Source organism: Cryptotermes secundus, unplaced genomic scaffold, assembly GCF_002891405.2.
Source record: "Cryptotermes secundus unplaced genomic scaffold, Csec_1.0 scaffold152, whole genome shotgun sequence".
In the NCBI taxonomy this organism is placed as follows: domain Eukaryota; kingdom Metazoa; phylum Arthropoda; class Insecta; order Blattodea; family Kalotermitidae; genus Cryptotermes; species Cryptotermes secundus.
In genome coordinates, this window is record NW_019720705.1 from 172,676 (window position 1) to 189,264 (window position 16,589).

Consider the following 16,589-nt stretch of genomic DNA (forward strand, 5'->3'; position numbering starts at 1 on the left):
CATGGTTTTCTTGCTATCTTCTCAACTTAACCAACCAAATCACTGATAGTATCTAACATGCATTCTTTTATATTGTTCCACTGCACTTCAGCATTTCCGCTTTCACCTTCAATTGCACCGAGTTTCTCTTCTAGTGTCTCCTGCACGCTTTGTCTTTGAACATATATCTTCTCCAAATCGCATCTAGGTCTGCGCTTTTGAAATCTTATAATTTTCTTCAACCTGGTTCGGAACTTGGCAACCAGTAAGTTGTGGTCAGAGTCAATATCTGCCCCAGGCAGCGTCTTCACATCCTTCACACTGTTTCTGAATCGATGTTTCACAAGGATGTAGTCCAGCTGATGCCTCATCCAATCCCCAGGTGCCTTCCATGTGTAAATTCTTCTCTTTGGCTTCTTGAACCAAGTGTTGGTGACAATCAGTCCATTTCGTTCACAAAAGTCAATAAGCATTTGACCCCTGTGATTCCGTCTTCCTAGTCCATGTGATCCAACAATATTCTGATATGGTTCATCTCCAACAATGCTATTCCAGTCTCCAAATATGATGCTGTTTGTGTCACCTCTTCCATGTTCCTGAAGAATTTCTTCAATTGTGTCATACACTTTTTCTACTTCTTCATCTTCATACTCTGATGTTGGCATGTACACTTGCATAATCAGTATATCTACCGGTTCCGCCTTTAACTTCAGAGCAATAATTCTGTCATTACAAACAATCTTCTTAGCTGCCAGCTAAGAAGGGAACACACATCACAAGACACGGTTTACACAGAATATAAGAAAAACGACCCCCATAGTGGAAGAACCACACGCAAGTTTTAATTAAGACACATAAGATGAATAATCTTAACAAGTTGTAGTATGTGTAAATTTATTATAGTTGAAAAATACGCACTTTTTAAATACTTTTATGAAGACATATAAAGGCAAGCAATGCAATAGATTAGCGTAATTAAGGCACCTGATGATGGGACTATGTTGCCGAAACATGTCGTGAAGTAACAGGTGAAATTGAGTGCACTACAAGACGGCCACTTTATACATATCATGGATGAAAATCAGCGCAACAGGACGCAAAAATACAACAATCTGACTTCACATTAATTTCTGTAAAATATGTAATATGCTGTGTATGAAGGAAACACCTACAGTATGTGAATGCGAAAATAAATAGAAATAAAACAAACTTTTATTGGTAATCAGATTCATGAGGCAATGGAGGTTTAATAAATAGGAGCAGTTGTTTTGAATCAAGACCAGTTTCCTTTATCGATCTGAGTTGACCCATTCTTGGATTAAAAGCAACTCATACTTAAAAAGTAATAGAAATGTGAGTTTTAATACGTAAACAGAGAAGAAAAGGATTTGCTTCATATGGGCCAGAGAGACTTAACAAAGTGAGGATAATAATACTCACACTTCTGTTAGTTTTATATCCTTTGTAATGCCTCTGTCACCTTTTATTGTAATCCACATCATTCCAATTTCCCCTCCATGTTGCACACTCTTGCATGAGTCAGAAATATTCCATGTAATGTAGTAATGATGACCTGAAATATTTAGTAATGGAATTAAATTCAGTTATAATATTATAAGCTGTAAGAATATTTGCTGAAGAATGCAAAGCATGTTTCCCACTGCATAATATTACCTAAAATAATAGTGAAGTATTCATATGACATACAAGATATAAAAGAGTACAGTTCCAATATGGTGCCATGCTACCTTCAAAGATGAGAGTTAATTGTTTTAATTTTTTATGCAGAATCTTGAAAATTTATGTTATAATAGATCTTAAAATATGCAACCCTTATTAGGACATGTGCATCTAAACAGAAAGTAGCAATATGGTGACCATGAAATACACGTTTGACTTTCAGTTTTATGATAATAACCAATAAAATAGTGTGGGTCAAATAATGAAATTTTATATAGTGAGAGATTTCATAGTTTCATCTCATTAATATTCATGCCCATTTCTTTTGAATGAATTGTTTCTTTCCTACTTATCACAGCTACTATACAACTTCTTGAGGCAGAAGCAACACACATATTCTTCATTAGATGGCCTGTGAAATATTAAATGATTGAGTTCTTAAAACTGTGCAGCTGTCCATGTGTTAAAATACTATACTTGCAGCTTCAGGTTATGTTTTTAATGTTAGAAAGCAGTACAGGTCATTCCAAAATATACCCATTATATTAACTTGCAAGAAGAATCATTATACTTGAATCCATGTACTTCAGAAAACATTTCAAATGACTGGAATACCAAGTGTTAAACAAATAGTGAAATGTTTAAAACCCCAAAATATTTTAGGTTAAGTATGTACCAAGGTATATGGTAAATATAAATAGATAAATTCAAGTTTGAAAGCAATATTGAAATGTCTTACGGCAGAAAGGTCTTTCTACTCCGGTCATCATGAACAACTTGACATTGAATCTTGGTGGAGGAAGTCTCAGAGATGATCCATATGCTTCCCCTTTTCTGAGATATAAGTCCGCATGCATTCCAAATTTTGTTTGGAATGGGCATTTGTTGCCTCTGGAACAGCTGAAGCAACTACCATTTTGAAATTCCTCCCAAGAACCACATTCTGTACCCATGAAATAGCAAAGCCCTGGATTGATAGACTCAGTGAAGTACTGGTAGCTTCGGATGTGGTTGCAGCTTATCATTTTTCTGATGCCTGTAAGCATAGGTATGTTAGGACCTACACAGTTTAAAAGTGCAACCTCTTTGGCTGGAAACTTACAAGCGCATACACTGGATTTCATTACTGTTTATGGTGAAGGATGTTCTGACCACTTTCCACACAGACTTCACCAACCTATGTTTACTCTTAACAAGATGAGTGCAAGATCTACAGCCAATGAAAGTATCAATCATTCAGTCAACTAAACAGTCAATAAATAAATCATTTGTCATTCAGTGAGTATGAAGATGGTCATCAATGTGGAATACCACAATGTATTGACTGGTTATTTAATGATGAATGGAAGATGCATTTGCATTAATGATATGCCTGCATTCTCTTTTTGTGTATACTCACATATATATATTCGAGAATCCTTAGCGTGTATTTTTAATTCTGACACTTTGTAAGGTCAAAGTTTAATGTGGAATAGGAAACTGAAAAGTAAGAGGCATGAAATCAAATGTGATGTTTGAAACATCCTTCAAGAGCTGAAACATTGTACTGTATATCCACCATGCAACAAAAGGATTACAAATATTTATTGTTCAGTACATCTGTTTATAGTCACCTCTGTAAAAATTACCACTTCCTTTCCTCATGTGTGAAATAACATCTTCATGACACCCAGGCTGTTCAATCCCGCCATTAGGATAGAAATCCACATGTCCAACGGGCTGCAAGATACCCAGCCCACCACTGATGAACGGGCCAGCATCTGTATGAATTACATCCACAAAATCTGCATCTGTAGGGTCCAGGCGAACAACTGGATCTGTCTTACTGAAGTGAGGCTCTGCTGGGTCCAGACCTGTAACAGTAATGAATGTAGGAAATTAGTTTATTGTTCTCAGTATTCACCACTTTGAACACCTTAGTGTAGTAGAAGGGATAATATTAAAATTGATTTTAAAAAAATAGTGTGGGAGGAGGTGGACTAAATACACATATATTTAACTCAGTGGGAACCAGCAGTAGGTTCTTGTTAGCACAGTTATATGCCTTCAGGTTCCATATAAAGGGAGAATTTCTCAAGTAAATTAACTTCAGAAGGACACTCCCACATGGAGTTAGTTAGTTCTCAATAATATTTCTGTATTTATTTGTGGAGCTGAAAGAGCAAGTCTGTGTGATAATCCATCTCTGAAACACATCACAAATTCAGGGGTGGGGGGTGGGGGTGCAGTATGTTCTTTCAGCATTTGAGGAGGAGGAGGAGGAGGAGGAGGAGGTTATTCAACTTTTAGATCTAGCTCTCATGGAAATCCTGTGCCATATACTACTCTGTACTGAAAGTAAATAAGTGAGATAAAATTATTATCTGTAGTACAGACTCTTTGTAGAACAATGATTTTTATCAAAATTCATCTGCAAGTAAACTGCTAAAGTGATCATTTAGGATATTCCCCAATACCGCCTATCAGGAGCATAGGATCATATAGGATGGTAACCTTCATGTTCCATAAAATGCTGGGAAGTTCTTGAGTGGCTGCACAATTTGCAGCTTCTCAAGAAGGCCTCAACTCCACGAGTAAGTGAGTGATGTAAATTTTGCACAGGAATGCTGAATATAAATTGTTGAATGAGCAGTAAATCTGGAAATTCTTCCAGATATTCAGTATTCAGAATGTCTCTGAGGTATTTTTAGGGTTGGCACTTAAAAATGCCTCCCTGTAACATGTGGTTACAGTACCAAGTCTGACATATTGTTCTTCAAGTTGAAGTAATGGGGACAGTATAATAGAATAATCCGGCAGTAAAATAAAGGACAATCCAATATTATAGAATTCATGCCAGTAACGGTATAATACAGAAATTTGGGTCTATCTTAAAATTCCAGGATTTCTGTATTTAGTGCACACAAAAATAAGCATAAGAATTACTGTCTTCTGGAATGTGACAACAGGTAGTCTGGTCCCTGTCTGCCAGACTACAGCACTTTATATACAGTAAGAGAGCAATCTTCAGATTCGCTGCCATGAGAACCTTAGATCTCACATAAAACAAATGTAGTTTAAATCGTTATATTATTTCATACCTGTAATTCGGCCTAATTTGTATTTGAAGTCTCTCTGTGTAGTTTGTCCTGCATAAGCAGCCATATGTGCACCAAGACCATGTCCAATAAAGTGAATGAGCTCTGGATTAATTCCAACTTGGGCCTGAAGGAAGAAATTGAAAAATAAAGTTTTATTTTTCTTGTACATAATATAACTCTTCTTCAGAATTAGTGTCCTGGAAACCTTTTTAACCTGCTGATTTTAACAGACAGGAAATTGCTAACTTTATTGAAGTTCTGATTCTGAAGAGTATCCAGTTGAGACATAAATGTGCTGCTTCCAATAGTGCAGTGATAATTTAGATATCAGTGTATTCAATGGGAGGGCACCATTCATTCTTTCATTTTGCAAAGATGCTTGCAAAGACAATATGATTTTAACCTAATTGCAATGCAGTATCACATTTGACTCTTAAGACAGATAAGAAGCATGAGAAGCATCAAAGAAGTGAGAGTCAGTAGCAGCTACAATATTAATGACACACTGACCAGCGTTTCCATATATCCAATCTCATGTAGGCATTCATTTGTTGTCTGCATAGCTTAAATCATTCCTTCCTTATCAGGAGTTGGGAATTGAACTGGGACCAGTGTTATATAAATGCCTTTTTCTTGATGTCGAGTCACTGAGGACTCCCAAAGCCTTCAGACAGTAAAATATGATCATGAGTACGGTGGACTCAGAACCAAGAATCACTTTGCTGGCAAGGACCAGCAGCAATTCAGTAGTCAGTAAGTCAATCAGTCATTGGTGGTAGACTGGTTGTGACACACACTGTATATTGAAGAGAAAAATTATATGATTTTTAATTAACACCACATACTGATAAAAAATATTTATTTATTTATTTATGGTTTATATAACAATGCGGTTAACAGCTTAAATTATACAGCACAAACTGATAGGATAATTAATGAATAATCAATTAGAAAATATGTGGAAGGAAGCAGTAATGGCCTAACTTGAGGTACTGTTCCTCAATTTGCCTTCAAGGACTTAGCTAAACCACAAAACCCTCAGGATGGCTGGTCTCTGGGCCAAGACTAGAATCTGTGTCCTCCTACAGTAGTGTTAGCCACTTTACCAAGACGTTCATTTTGCTGGAGTTGTTGCTGCATATTGTGAAATGGCTGTAGTTGAAGTGATCTTTACTTACCCTGCCTAGTTCATCACTAAACACATATAAAACATTTAAATGCAAAATAAGAAAACTTACAACAATATAGTTTATCATGTGGGCTGTCATAGCACCAACAAGTCTGATGTTCGCAACAGCTTGTGGGTACGGAGGTCCCGAGCCACCACTCCAGTCAACAACTATAACGCTACAGTCTACAAGGTTCAACAGTTCCCTTGTCATTTTCTGAAATTATAGAAGTGGTGATGTTAAATGGTGTTAATTACAGAGAGGGACATGTAAATGCAGTATGAGAGTATAACTAACTAATTTCATGGAGCTGAGCCCTTCTTGAAAAGCCACAAATTCTGCAGCTACTCAAGAACTTTTCAGCATTTCGTGGAACCTGAAGGTTCATTACCATGTTCACAAGAGCCCTCTAACAGCATGAGAGTACTGCGTGAAATGTTCTGACTTGTGTAGGGTTTGAGTTTCTCATAGCAGTGGTTATGAAGAGTACCATCTTCTGGGATATAATGTCATGTAGTCAACGGACGTTTCGGAGGAATATATCACCCCCATCTTCAGTGCTGAAGAATAAGCCAGGAAAGATACCAGAGCTCTGCTTACAAACTGCTTTCATACTGGCATCTTGCATGGCTTATTTTCCAACCTTGAATATGGAGGCAATATGTTCCTCTGAAATGCTGGTTGACTTTTAATGAACTACACAGCGTTATAATCCTATATCTTCATCCTGACTCATATTTGTTGTTGTTGTTATTGTGGTTGTTGTACAAAATTGTACATATCCATGAAACATGACATAAAATTTATGTGAAATAACGAAATTCTGTTTTGCTTATACCATCTTGTACCATGGTCAAAGAGAAAGAAACATCATTGATAGAAAGTAATATCCAGTTGGCAATAAGTCTTTGTGCTGCTGATAAAGACTCTTTGAGTCCAGTGTTTCTGAAGCAGTTACTGATTAGGGTGTGGTTTCTTATGGCCAAGTTAATTCCTTTATTACCTAAAGGAAATGATATTGTGCCGTCTGCAGATAAAATGAATGCACACTAAGATGTGTACAGCAGTGAACTTTATGCTGAAGGAGCTGAGGAAAACATTCTTAAGACTACAAAATTCCCCTGTGAGATTTAGGTTTTCATGGTGGCCAATATGAAGATTACTGTCTTCTTGGATGTGAGACTGTGCAGTCTGGTGGGAAGGTACCACAATATCCTGAAAATGGAGGCAGCAGGTTCGTATGAAACAACTGTATGTTCGATCCTGGCTACTCATCATCACACATCCCAGAAGACAATAATTTCCAAGTTCCCTCCAGTTACTGGATTTGGTCTTTGAACAGCTGTTTCTCTGTAAGGTCTTGGTCATATTATTCCTTTATCATCGTTTGTTCCAGCTCAGAGAATCTAACTACACTAATTCAAAATTAAAGCAATTTTGTTGAAGTGTACATGGAACATAAATAACTGATATCCCTTTTTTTTTGTATATCTACAGTTAAATCTTTATGCTAGATCCATTAATTGCATCATAAAATTCATGTGTACAGCCCAGTTATTGTCACCTTTTCTCAACTGCTTGTGCAATGATCACATTGTGTAGAAATGTCATGAAAGGTGTAAACAGAATAGTGATTTAATAGAGCTACTACCATAAACCAATAAAGTGAACACAGTTTTGCCATTACTTACTTGCTCCTTGGCTCTTTAGTCCTCTAACAACCTCAGTACTGTTTATGATAGATGCCCCTTCTTCTCTGTCAGTTGCCTTTTGCCTCCATCTCTTCAGTTTCAGCCTTCATAAGTCATTCTACGCATTCTCAGCCATCTCAATCCAGGCCTTTAAACTTTTTGTATGCTTTTGGCTTTAAAAAATGTTTTTAGCCCCCATGTTTGATCATGTCTTGTCACATGCCCCAGCCACTCCTTCTTTTAATATCAGCTACCGATCAGAAGTTTCATATAATTCCCCCAGTTCTTAAATTCTTATTCTTGAAATCTTTTGCTCAGTTAATTATTCATACACCTTCCTCAAACTTGCCCTCAGTCACATATTTAACATAGTATAGTATAGTATAGTATAGTATAGTATAGTATAGTATAGTATAGTATAGTATAGTATAGTATAGTATAGTATAGTATAGTATAGTATAGTATAGTATAGTATAGTATAGTATAGTATAGTATAGTATAGTATAGTATAGTATAGTATAGTATAGTATAGTATAGTATAGTATAGTATAGTATAGTATAGTATAGTATAGTATAGTATAGTATAGTATAGTATAGTATAGTATAGTATAGTATAGTATAGTATAGTATAGTATAGTATAGTATAGTATAGTATAGTATAGTATAGTATAGTATAGTATAGTATAGTATAGTATAGTATAGTATAGTATAGTATAGTATAGTATAGTATAGTATAGTATAGTATAGTATAGTATAGTATAGTATAGTATAGTATAGTATAGTATAGTATAGTATAGTATAGTATAGTATAGTATAGTATAGTATAGTATAGTATAGTATAGTATAGTATAGTATAGTATAGTATAGTATAGTATAGTATAGTATAGTATAGTATAGTATAGTATAGTATAGTATAGTATAGTATAGTATAGTATTTATTGCATTCAAGCAAATCCAATTACAGGCCAACACCACTGGACACAGAACAAGTCAAATATCTTCAACAAATGCTCCAACAATGGAACTAGTCAACATAAAATATACATCAACCTAAAATATACATAACACTATACCATGTTTAATTGTAAATAAAATAAGTTAAAATTGTAATAAAAACACATTACATAATAAATTCATTCAACTTAGTAGCTTATATATCTCAAACCATAAAAGATCACAACATCCATCAACTATAATGAGGTATGTTTGTTACATGGCATACCAGTCAAGTTGGAGATTATATCTTACATGTTCAATACCAAATAAAACCAGTCAAGGTATAAGCTTGCTATATACAATGCAGGTATCAGTGCAATATCCTTGAATGTACAACTGCACATCCAAACAATGCATGCAATATTGAATGAACATAGTAAATTACTACTCATTTATACAACCAAAATATTCATCCAAAGTATAAAAGGATTTTGAATGTAAAAAGGCGTTTAAGGCCACTCTAAATACCTTATTATCATGTACTACTTCCTTTATTTTTAATGGGAGACAATTAAAAAGTTTAATTCCATAGCAATAAGGACCCTTCTGATGAACTGTTAAATTTGTCTGAGGGCAATATAAATCTAAACCGCACCTTGTATTGAGACCATGAATCTGCGTTGATGTATGGAATAGACCCTTATTATTTACAACAAATATCAATAAAGAAAATATATATTGGGACTGGAGTGGCAAAATCCCCCAATCCCTAAATGCTTGTCTACAGGAATCCCATTGCTCTTAGCCCACTCATAATTCTAATAACTTTATGCAACAGCTTACTCATTAGACTTTCTTATTATAAGGTTACTGAAATATATGTTGACTGACCTTTATCCAGTCTTTGTTGCCATGCTCCATAAAACCATGACTGATGAAGTAAAGTCTGTGGTGACTCATCAGGTATGACTGTTCCAGTGAACTATTATCCATGATATTCAGGATCTGCTGGCAAAAATTAACATTTATGGAAAAGTTCGTTGTTTCATGTTTGGAGTTCATATCCTTGTTGTTGTTACTCAGCAGTCTGTGAATAATTTGGCTTCCTTCTGTGCTGTCATACACAGTGCAATGTTTATTAAAAGTAAACCCATTTGTAGTTATGAGTCAGATGAAGATGTCAGGGCCATGGCAGTGCAGTGGTTCCAGCAGCAGCCCAGGGTGTTGTCTGTGGAGGGAATCCATTGGCTGGTGTGAAAATGGAATACCTGCCTCAATACCCATGGGGATTATTTTCCACAACTTCTACTTCTTCACCCAGAACAATCCTGAAGGTGTTTTATTTGAACAAGACACTTATTAGACTGTATGTCGCGTTCGCTAACATACCATGTCCACACTTGCAGTATACTCACATGTGTAAATATAACATACAATGACTTATAAACTCTGGGATTGTAGTCCACAAGCACACTACACTGGCCGAGCCACTGCCACTTGTCGGCGAAGTTTAGTGCCAACTTTTGCGGATAGAAGGTGTCATGTGGTCAGTGCAATGAATCCCCATGACCATTAATTTCGGTTTTCTAGACCGGAGCCACCATTTCCTTGAAATAGCTCCTTAATTATCATCACAAGGCTGAGAGGACCACATTCCAGACCCACTACTTCCCAGAAAAAATCTGATAGCACCGGGAATCGAACACAGACCTCTGGATCTGTAGCCAGGAATGCTGCCCACTAGATCACAGAGAAGGTTTCAATGACTTATAGGCATGATAATTCAGTATATATGAAAACTTCTACAGCTGAATTAAACGTTTCTATTTTTAATGGTTAACAGTTCTTCAGATTGATAAGTTAATAAGCTTTCGAGCTTGTGAAGATAAGATTCTTTGGTTATTTTTTGTTTATTTAACATCAATAAATGTTACACAGGCAAAATTGGACAAATCAGTTGAAAACAACCGACACTATATGTCAACAACTTTTAAAATCTGTACAAAACAATATACAAGGCAATGTACAATACAATCCCTTTTTGATCAATTTCCCCTCGCTGTAGCTTACCAACCATGGATGACAACTCCCAGTAATTCTCGTCAACCATGTAAAACATAACATCACATATTTTGTGAAGATAACAGTCCAAAGACCATCTATATACTTCCCTTCCATATCGAAAGTAACTCAAAATACCAAACTACCATCTATCATTGTTACTAAAAAACTCTTGTAGAGAATAAAAACAGTGTTTATAGTAAATAATTTTTAAATTTATTTTTACAAACCTAAACATGTTCTGTTCTTTTTAATTTGATGGGTAAGTTGGTATTTATTTTTAATCCCATGTTAATTACACATATTTACAATGAGCAGCGTTGCATAATTGGACATACAAATCCTATTTCTCTTTTATATTACACTTATGAACATCAGAATATTGAGTTGCATAGATCTTGCTCTTTTTTATAAAGCACAAAATCTCAAATATATATAATGAAGTTACAGTTAAAATCTTAAAATCATCAAACAAACTTCTACAAAACATCTTGTTTTTAACTCCTTTAGTAAGTCTTAGACTTTTTTCTTGTGTTTTAAATACTGCATTACTGTCACTTACCCCCNAATACAGAACAGGTCTATGAATTAAACTAGATCCTCTTCCCTGAAATAATATTGCTTTGGTCTTTTCCATATTTATTGTAAGATTAATTGACAAGAACCAATTTTCTAATTGTTTCATAACTTTTACGATTTTCCCTTTTAAAGATGTAAAATTTTTCTCAATGAGTAATATATTTGTGTCATTTAATGAAGCTTTTTCAATTTCATGGATTATATAGCATAAAATGGTAGAATAATTCAAAAGATTGTTTAAAGAAATGGTTATGACCTTTATTAAGGAACAGTCTCAGAATTTCACTGCAGAGGCTGAACAAATCCATGAAGAATAGTGGTCAGGATAGTCAATCTCTGGGTTGAGACCATAACCTGGTGCCTCTAGAATATACAGACGGATTGCTAGCCACTCAAACTTGCAGTTTTTTTTAAGAAGAAGAAAGGTAATAATGAAGTCTGTGCTATTTGAATGACTCAATTAAATTTAAAAACTGCTGAAATTTTGATTCTTCTCTTATTGTATCATATTTATGGGGTGTTGATTTAGCACTCTAACTTTTTCACAGACCCTTTCATACACTTTGCCTTTACTATTAGAATTGGGAAGTTCTAATTCCTTTCATCTTGTAGTGATATAATAAATTAAAAAATAAATGATCATGTAGTTCTCCAAGTAATAATGTGTAATAATTTGTTAAATACAGAGTTCTTTAGCCAATATTTTATGCCTACCTGACAAATGTCCTCATTTTGCCTTGTATAGAGGCAGTATGTAGGATTCACTTTCTTGGGTGGGTCTGGAACATGGCTCACTGGTCGCAAGATTTCATCCACCCATGGATAAGACATTTCAAAACAACCAAAAGGATTGTAGCAGTACTCTCTTTTACCTATAATGCAGGATTTCTTACTTATACAAATGGTTTCAGCTAAGCTTTATAACTATGAAGAAATTGAGATGTCAGCATACATAAACAAAGCTGCTATTTGTACTAGTAACTGAAAGGAGCAACTAAATTTTCGTAATTTAACCATAGCGTGACAGAATGGAGACAAATTACTAAAATATAAATCCTGATAGAATAACCTTACAACACATTTATCCAGCTAATCTTATAGACCATTTAACCAGAAAGTAAGCACTGCCATGTTTATTTTGCACAAAATATGTGCAAAGTATAAACCTGTGATAATGATTCTGCTTTTAATTATTTATTGTGGCCTGATATATCAGCATCTCTTGTACTGTATTCTTTTATGGAGGTGCACATCAAAGGCTAATATGGGAAACTATTTAGAATTCAGAAAAGAGGCATGCATTGAATAGGTAATATTGAATTAACTGACTCTTGTAGACCTGTATATACAGAAGTGAGGATAACTACCATATTTTCATCAGACATCTGTGAAACTATTCTGTGTAACAGAGAGAACTATAATTTATACAAAAGTGAGGATATCTACCATATTTTCATCACACATCTGTGAAACTATACCAGGTAACAGAGAGAACTATAATTTATACTGAATAAGGATAAAGACTCAGTTAATACCCAGAACAAACATAATTACTATATGAATAACTATAATGTTGAAACATGCAAATATTCATAATTTTAGGAGAATACATTTTCTTTAATAGCCTTTCAGATAGGCTGTAAAGATCAAATACTGGCAAGTAGTTAAAACTAAAACTTAAATTATATTTTACATGCACTGCTTACTATAGTTTGAATGATTTTATAATGATGTGAATAGAGATACAAAAAATGGCACAAAGCATTTTTATAATTTAAGCTCTTCACCATAAATGATCCATGAAATGTAAATAAATTGTAAATATAATCCAAACTCTTACTTTTTACAAGAATTTACTTTAGTTGGAAATTCTTAATATTTGTGAATATGCCTGAAGTAATTGCTTTTTGACATAATTATTTTGCTCTGTATAAACTAACATTTTTACAGTTATGAATATATATTTATATTTATAGTGACATTAAGTACTGTATCTGTATTATGACAATACTACATCCTTGATTTAGTACCATGAAGGATCTGTGGAATGTGAATAAATTCTATCCTATTCTGTTCTATTCAATTGCCATACTCATAAGCATTAGTAGAGGCATATTCCCATAATTCATATTGCTATTCAAGCAATGAATAAAACAGGGTTTAAAGATCCTAATGATTAACAAAATTTGAAGAACGTTATGTTTTAATATTCATAAAAGCATATAACTTACTGTTGTCATCTCTGTCAGGGTGAAGATCGCTTGTATTTTCTGTCTGTTGCAGATTCTTGTTTAGTAGTAGCAACATGGTTTGCAGAAGGACACTACTTGTTGCATTGAGCATATGCATATGCATCTTTGTTTTCAGAATCTGATATAATCCTTTCTCTCATTTGGCATACGCCAACAGACTAGCAGCAGCAAATTTAAAACTTACATAAGATACATATGTATCATATGCAAACATACAGATTCAAATTGCAAGTTTCTTATATTCAGACATAGTTTTCCAATTGCTAAGAAACTTGAGATCAGATAAATGTTTCTTGTAGCTTCCACGGGATGCTTTTTTAACAGAATAACAACATTAGAATTATCTCTGATGACTCAAATGCATGCATCCAGTACAAAGTTTAATGTCATAACAAATGATGTAAACATGTTGTGAAACTCCCTAACATCCTACTCTCTATTTAACTTCTGTGTCTTAGTTCTTTGTCTTATTTGATGAAAGCAATATATTCTTCATAACAACCAATAACCAAATGATACTGACAGAATGAACTATATATTGTCCAACTTTATCATGCATGTTTGTCTTCTGACCCCTACCACCATGCTGAAGACCATATTACACTAGCTTATCACTAAAGAGAATTCCCTTGCATTAATACATTTTACTGCTGTTGATCCTTCTTTCATACCTCTACACACAAAAATTACATTCTGATGTGGAAAAAGGCTGATACTTTTCATAATCATAAGCTTTGTAAGCTCATATGTTCATATGCAACTCATTTGCCTCACATGTACTGTACATATTACAGATAAATGTAATCAATTACAATTAAATTTTTAGCTTTATTACATACATACATACATCTATGTTTCAGGATATTCATAAGTGCAATCTGCACTGAATATGAAACATGTCACAAGCTTTACAAACAACAATGCATCTTTACAATTCCAACATGCCATATCACAATAACAAACAAACATAAATGCAAACAACGTGCATCTAAATAAATACATAAAATACAGATTATATTTACACTTAAGGTCTATATTGATGCCTACTATGGGACATCCATCAGTCAGCATGCACTCCCATTCTATTCCTTAGCTGTTGATCCCGACAGAAGAACAGAAATTCATCAACAGTATATAACAGATTATGTATTAGTGTTACCAATAGTTCAGTAGTCCATTCTTTTGTGGTAAACAAGAGAAATAATGCATTTTTTTAATTTCCAAACAAGAGGTACTATATGCATATTGTCCTCTTTTGAGTTGATGCACTGTGTAGTCTTGTAAGTGGATACCATAGTTTCGTAGCAACTTTCTGCCTCTATCTTCAGGGTTGAATTGATTGGGATGAGGATAGGGTTAGGAAGTAGCAAGCAAGCAAGCAAGCAAACAAGCAAGCAAGGTGCTTTCTGATATCTATGGGAGTGTGAGAGGAGCCAAAACTATGTCTAGGCCAATAAGAATGTTCTTTTGAAATTCTGGTATTTACTTACAAGACTATATGTTGTCACAACCCAGAAGACTATGATCTGAACAGTCATCATTGTCAAGAAAACCTCAAAAGTTTGTACAAAGTAAATAAAATTTAGTAGGGACTACTAGATTTTTCATTTATATCGATGCATGGATTTTTGGAAGAAACAGTGACATTGTTTTATTTCTTACCTAAATTGGTAGACAGAAATTTACCCTTCAGATGATTTCCCTACAATGTGTATATAAATAACATAGGAGGAGCTTAATATTTCTGAATATAAAATGAGAGAAAAACAGCAATAATCAATGCATCCTGTAGTACTATCCAAGCTACACAGTTATTCACATACTTATCAGTGTTTAGAATATTATTTCTGAAATAATGAGACAGAAACAGACTGCATGTTCTCTTTATAATGATAGTTCATGCTTTGATTTTACTGAGGCTGGAAATATCTTCTTCTTCAAACTTATCAAAGTGACTATTACCAGAGTAATTTCTTCCTAGTCCAAAGTTTATGAAAGACTTAACTTTTTTTTTATTGGAGTTGAACTGTCATACTTCTGCCCATGTGCTCTCTAACAGCTGTCCCTTTGTAACTTAAAGTTAAGCACTCATAATTTATTACTGGCTTCCTCTTCCTTAAAACTTAGGTCCAATAGTGTGTTGCAGAGATTAGACAGTGGAGTATCGAAATATGAATTTACATGCAGAATATTAATATTTTTGAAATCTCTGTAACTAAAGATCATAACCATTTCTTGAGTTTAGAAATTTCGGAGCACAGATTTTTGGTCCATGTAAATCCACTGATATGTACATTTTGCAATCTCAAGTTTTAGAGTGTGACAAATCTTGATCATACTTCTAACATACAACATTATGAATTTAAGGTTATGTGTAGACAGAAATTATGATGATTATACATGGCAGTGATTTTGTAGTAATGTGATTTAGTGTCAGGCATCATTAACATTATTCCTTAAAGTTATCGGTACATAACATTATTACAAATGAATACATAGCACTACATAGAGTAGACACTCAATAAAAAGCATGTGTTAGGTACAGCTTCTGTACCTATGTTATAAGTGAAACTTATATTTATTTAGTTTTGGAATGCCTTCTATTAATCTATACAGTATTTATGCAGTAATTGAATGTAAAATGAAGTGAATATGGTCTAATCTGAGGTACTAACTGAGCATCTGCTGGAGGGAGTGATAAAAATTACAGAACATATCAGGGTAACTAGTCCGCAGGCCAAGATTTTAACCCAGGACTTTGCATAAATTATGTCTTTACCTCTACCCTAAAGCGACAAACTTTCTACGCTTAATGAGACTGAGAAAATTAATAATTCACGGCTATATAAATAAGCTACATTTGACAATGAAATGGAAGAACAGGTTCACTGTGTATGAAATTGAGTATTTCATAGTACAGTTCTGACCACTTTATTGAAACAAGACTAAGTGAAACAGCACAATAGTAAGTACATGAAAGAAATTGTATGTAAGATATTTAACCACCAACCAGTGTGATTGATAAAAGTTTTGTTTTTAATTTTTCATTCATTACATATTTCAGTCAAAACGGCCATCTTCAGAAGGATATTATCAGAACATTTGGAAACTTCAATTTCAATTTCAATTTATTTAACACTCCAAAGATCCACAGTACACATA

At 34.1% G+C, this 16,589-nt stretch overlaps 1 protein-coding gene across 1 annotated transcript in view; it reads right to left on the reverse strand.

The window, feature by feature from the left end:
* LOC111871407 (pancreatic lipase-related protein 2) overlaps positions 1-13,992 on the reverse strand; it is an 18,508-nt gene extending 4,516 nt beyond the window's left edge. The window contains exons 1-8 of the mRNA XM_023864499.2: positions 13,407-13,992; positions 11,890-12,047; positions 9,427-9,540; positions 5,978-6,124; positions 4,740-4,863; positions 3,273-3,512; positions 2,399-2,695; positions 1,420-1,552 (exon numbers count right to left, since the gene is read on the reverse strand). Of these exons, the coding sequence (XP_023720267.1) occupies positions 1,420-1,552; positions 2,399-2,695; positions 3,273-3,512; positions 4,740-4,863; positions 5,978-6,124; positions 9,427-9,540; positions 11,890-12,047; positions 13,407-13,530 (1,337 nt within the window). The 5' untranslated portion in view covers positions 13,531-13,992. The remainder of the gene's footprint in view (positions 1-1,419; positions 1,553-2,398; positions 2,696-3,272; positions 3,513-4,739; positions 4,864-5,977; positions 6,125-9,426; positions 9,541-11,889; positions 12,048-13,406) is intronic.
* Positions 13,993-16,589: the final 2,597 nt, after the last annotated feature.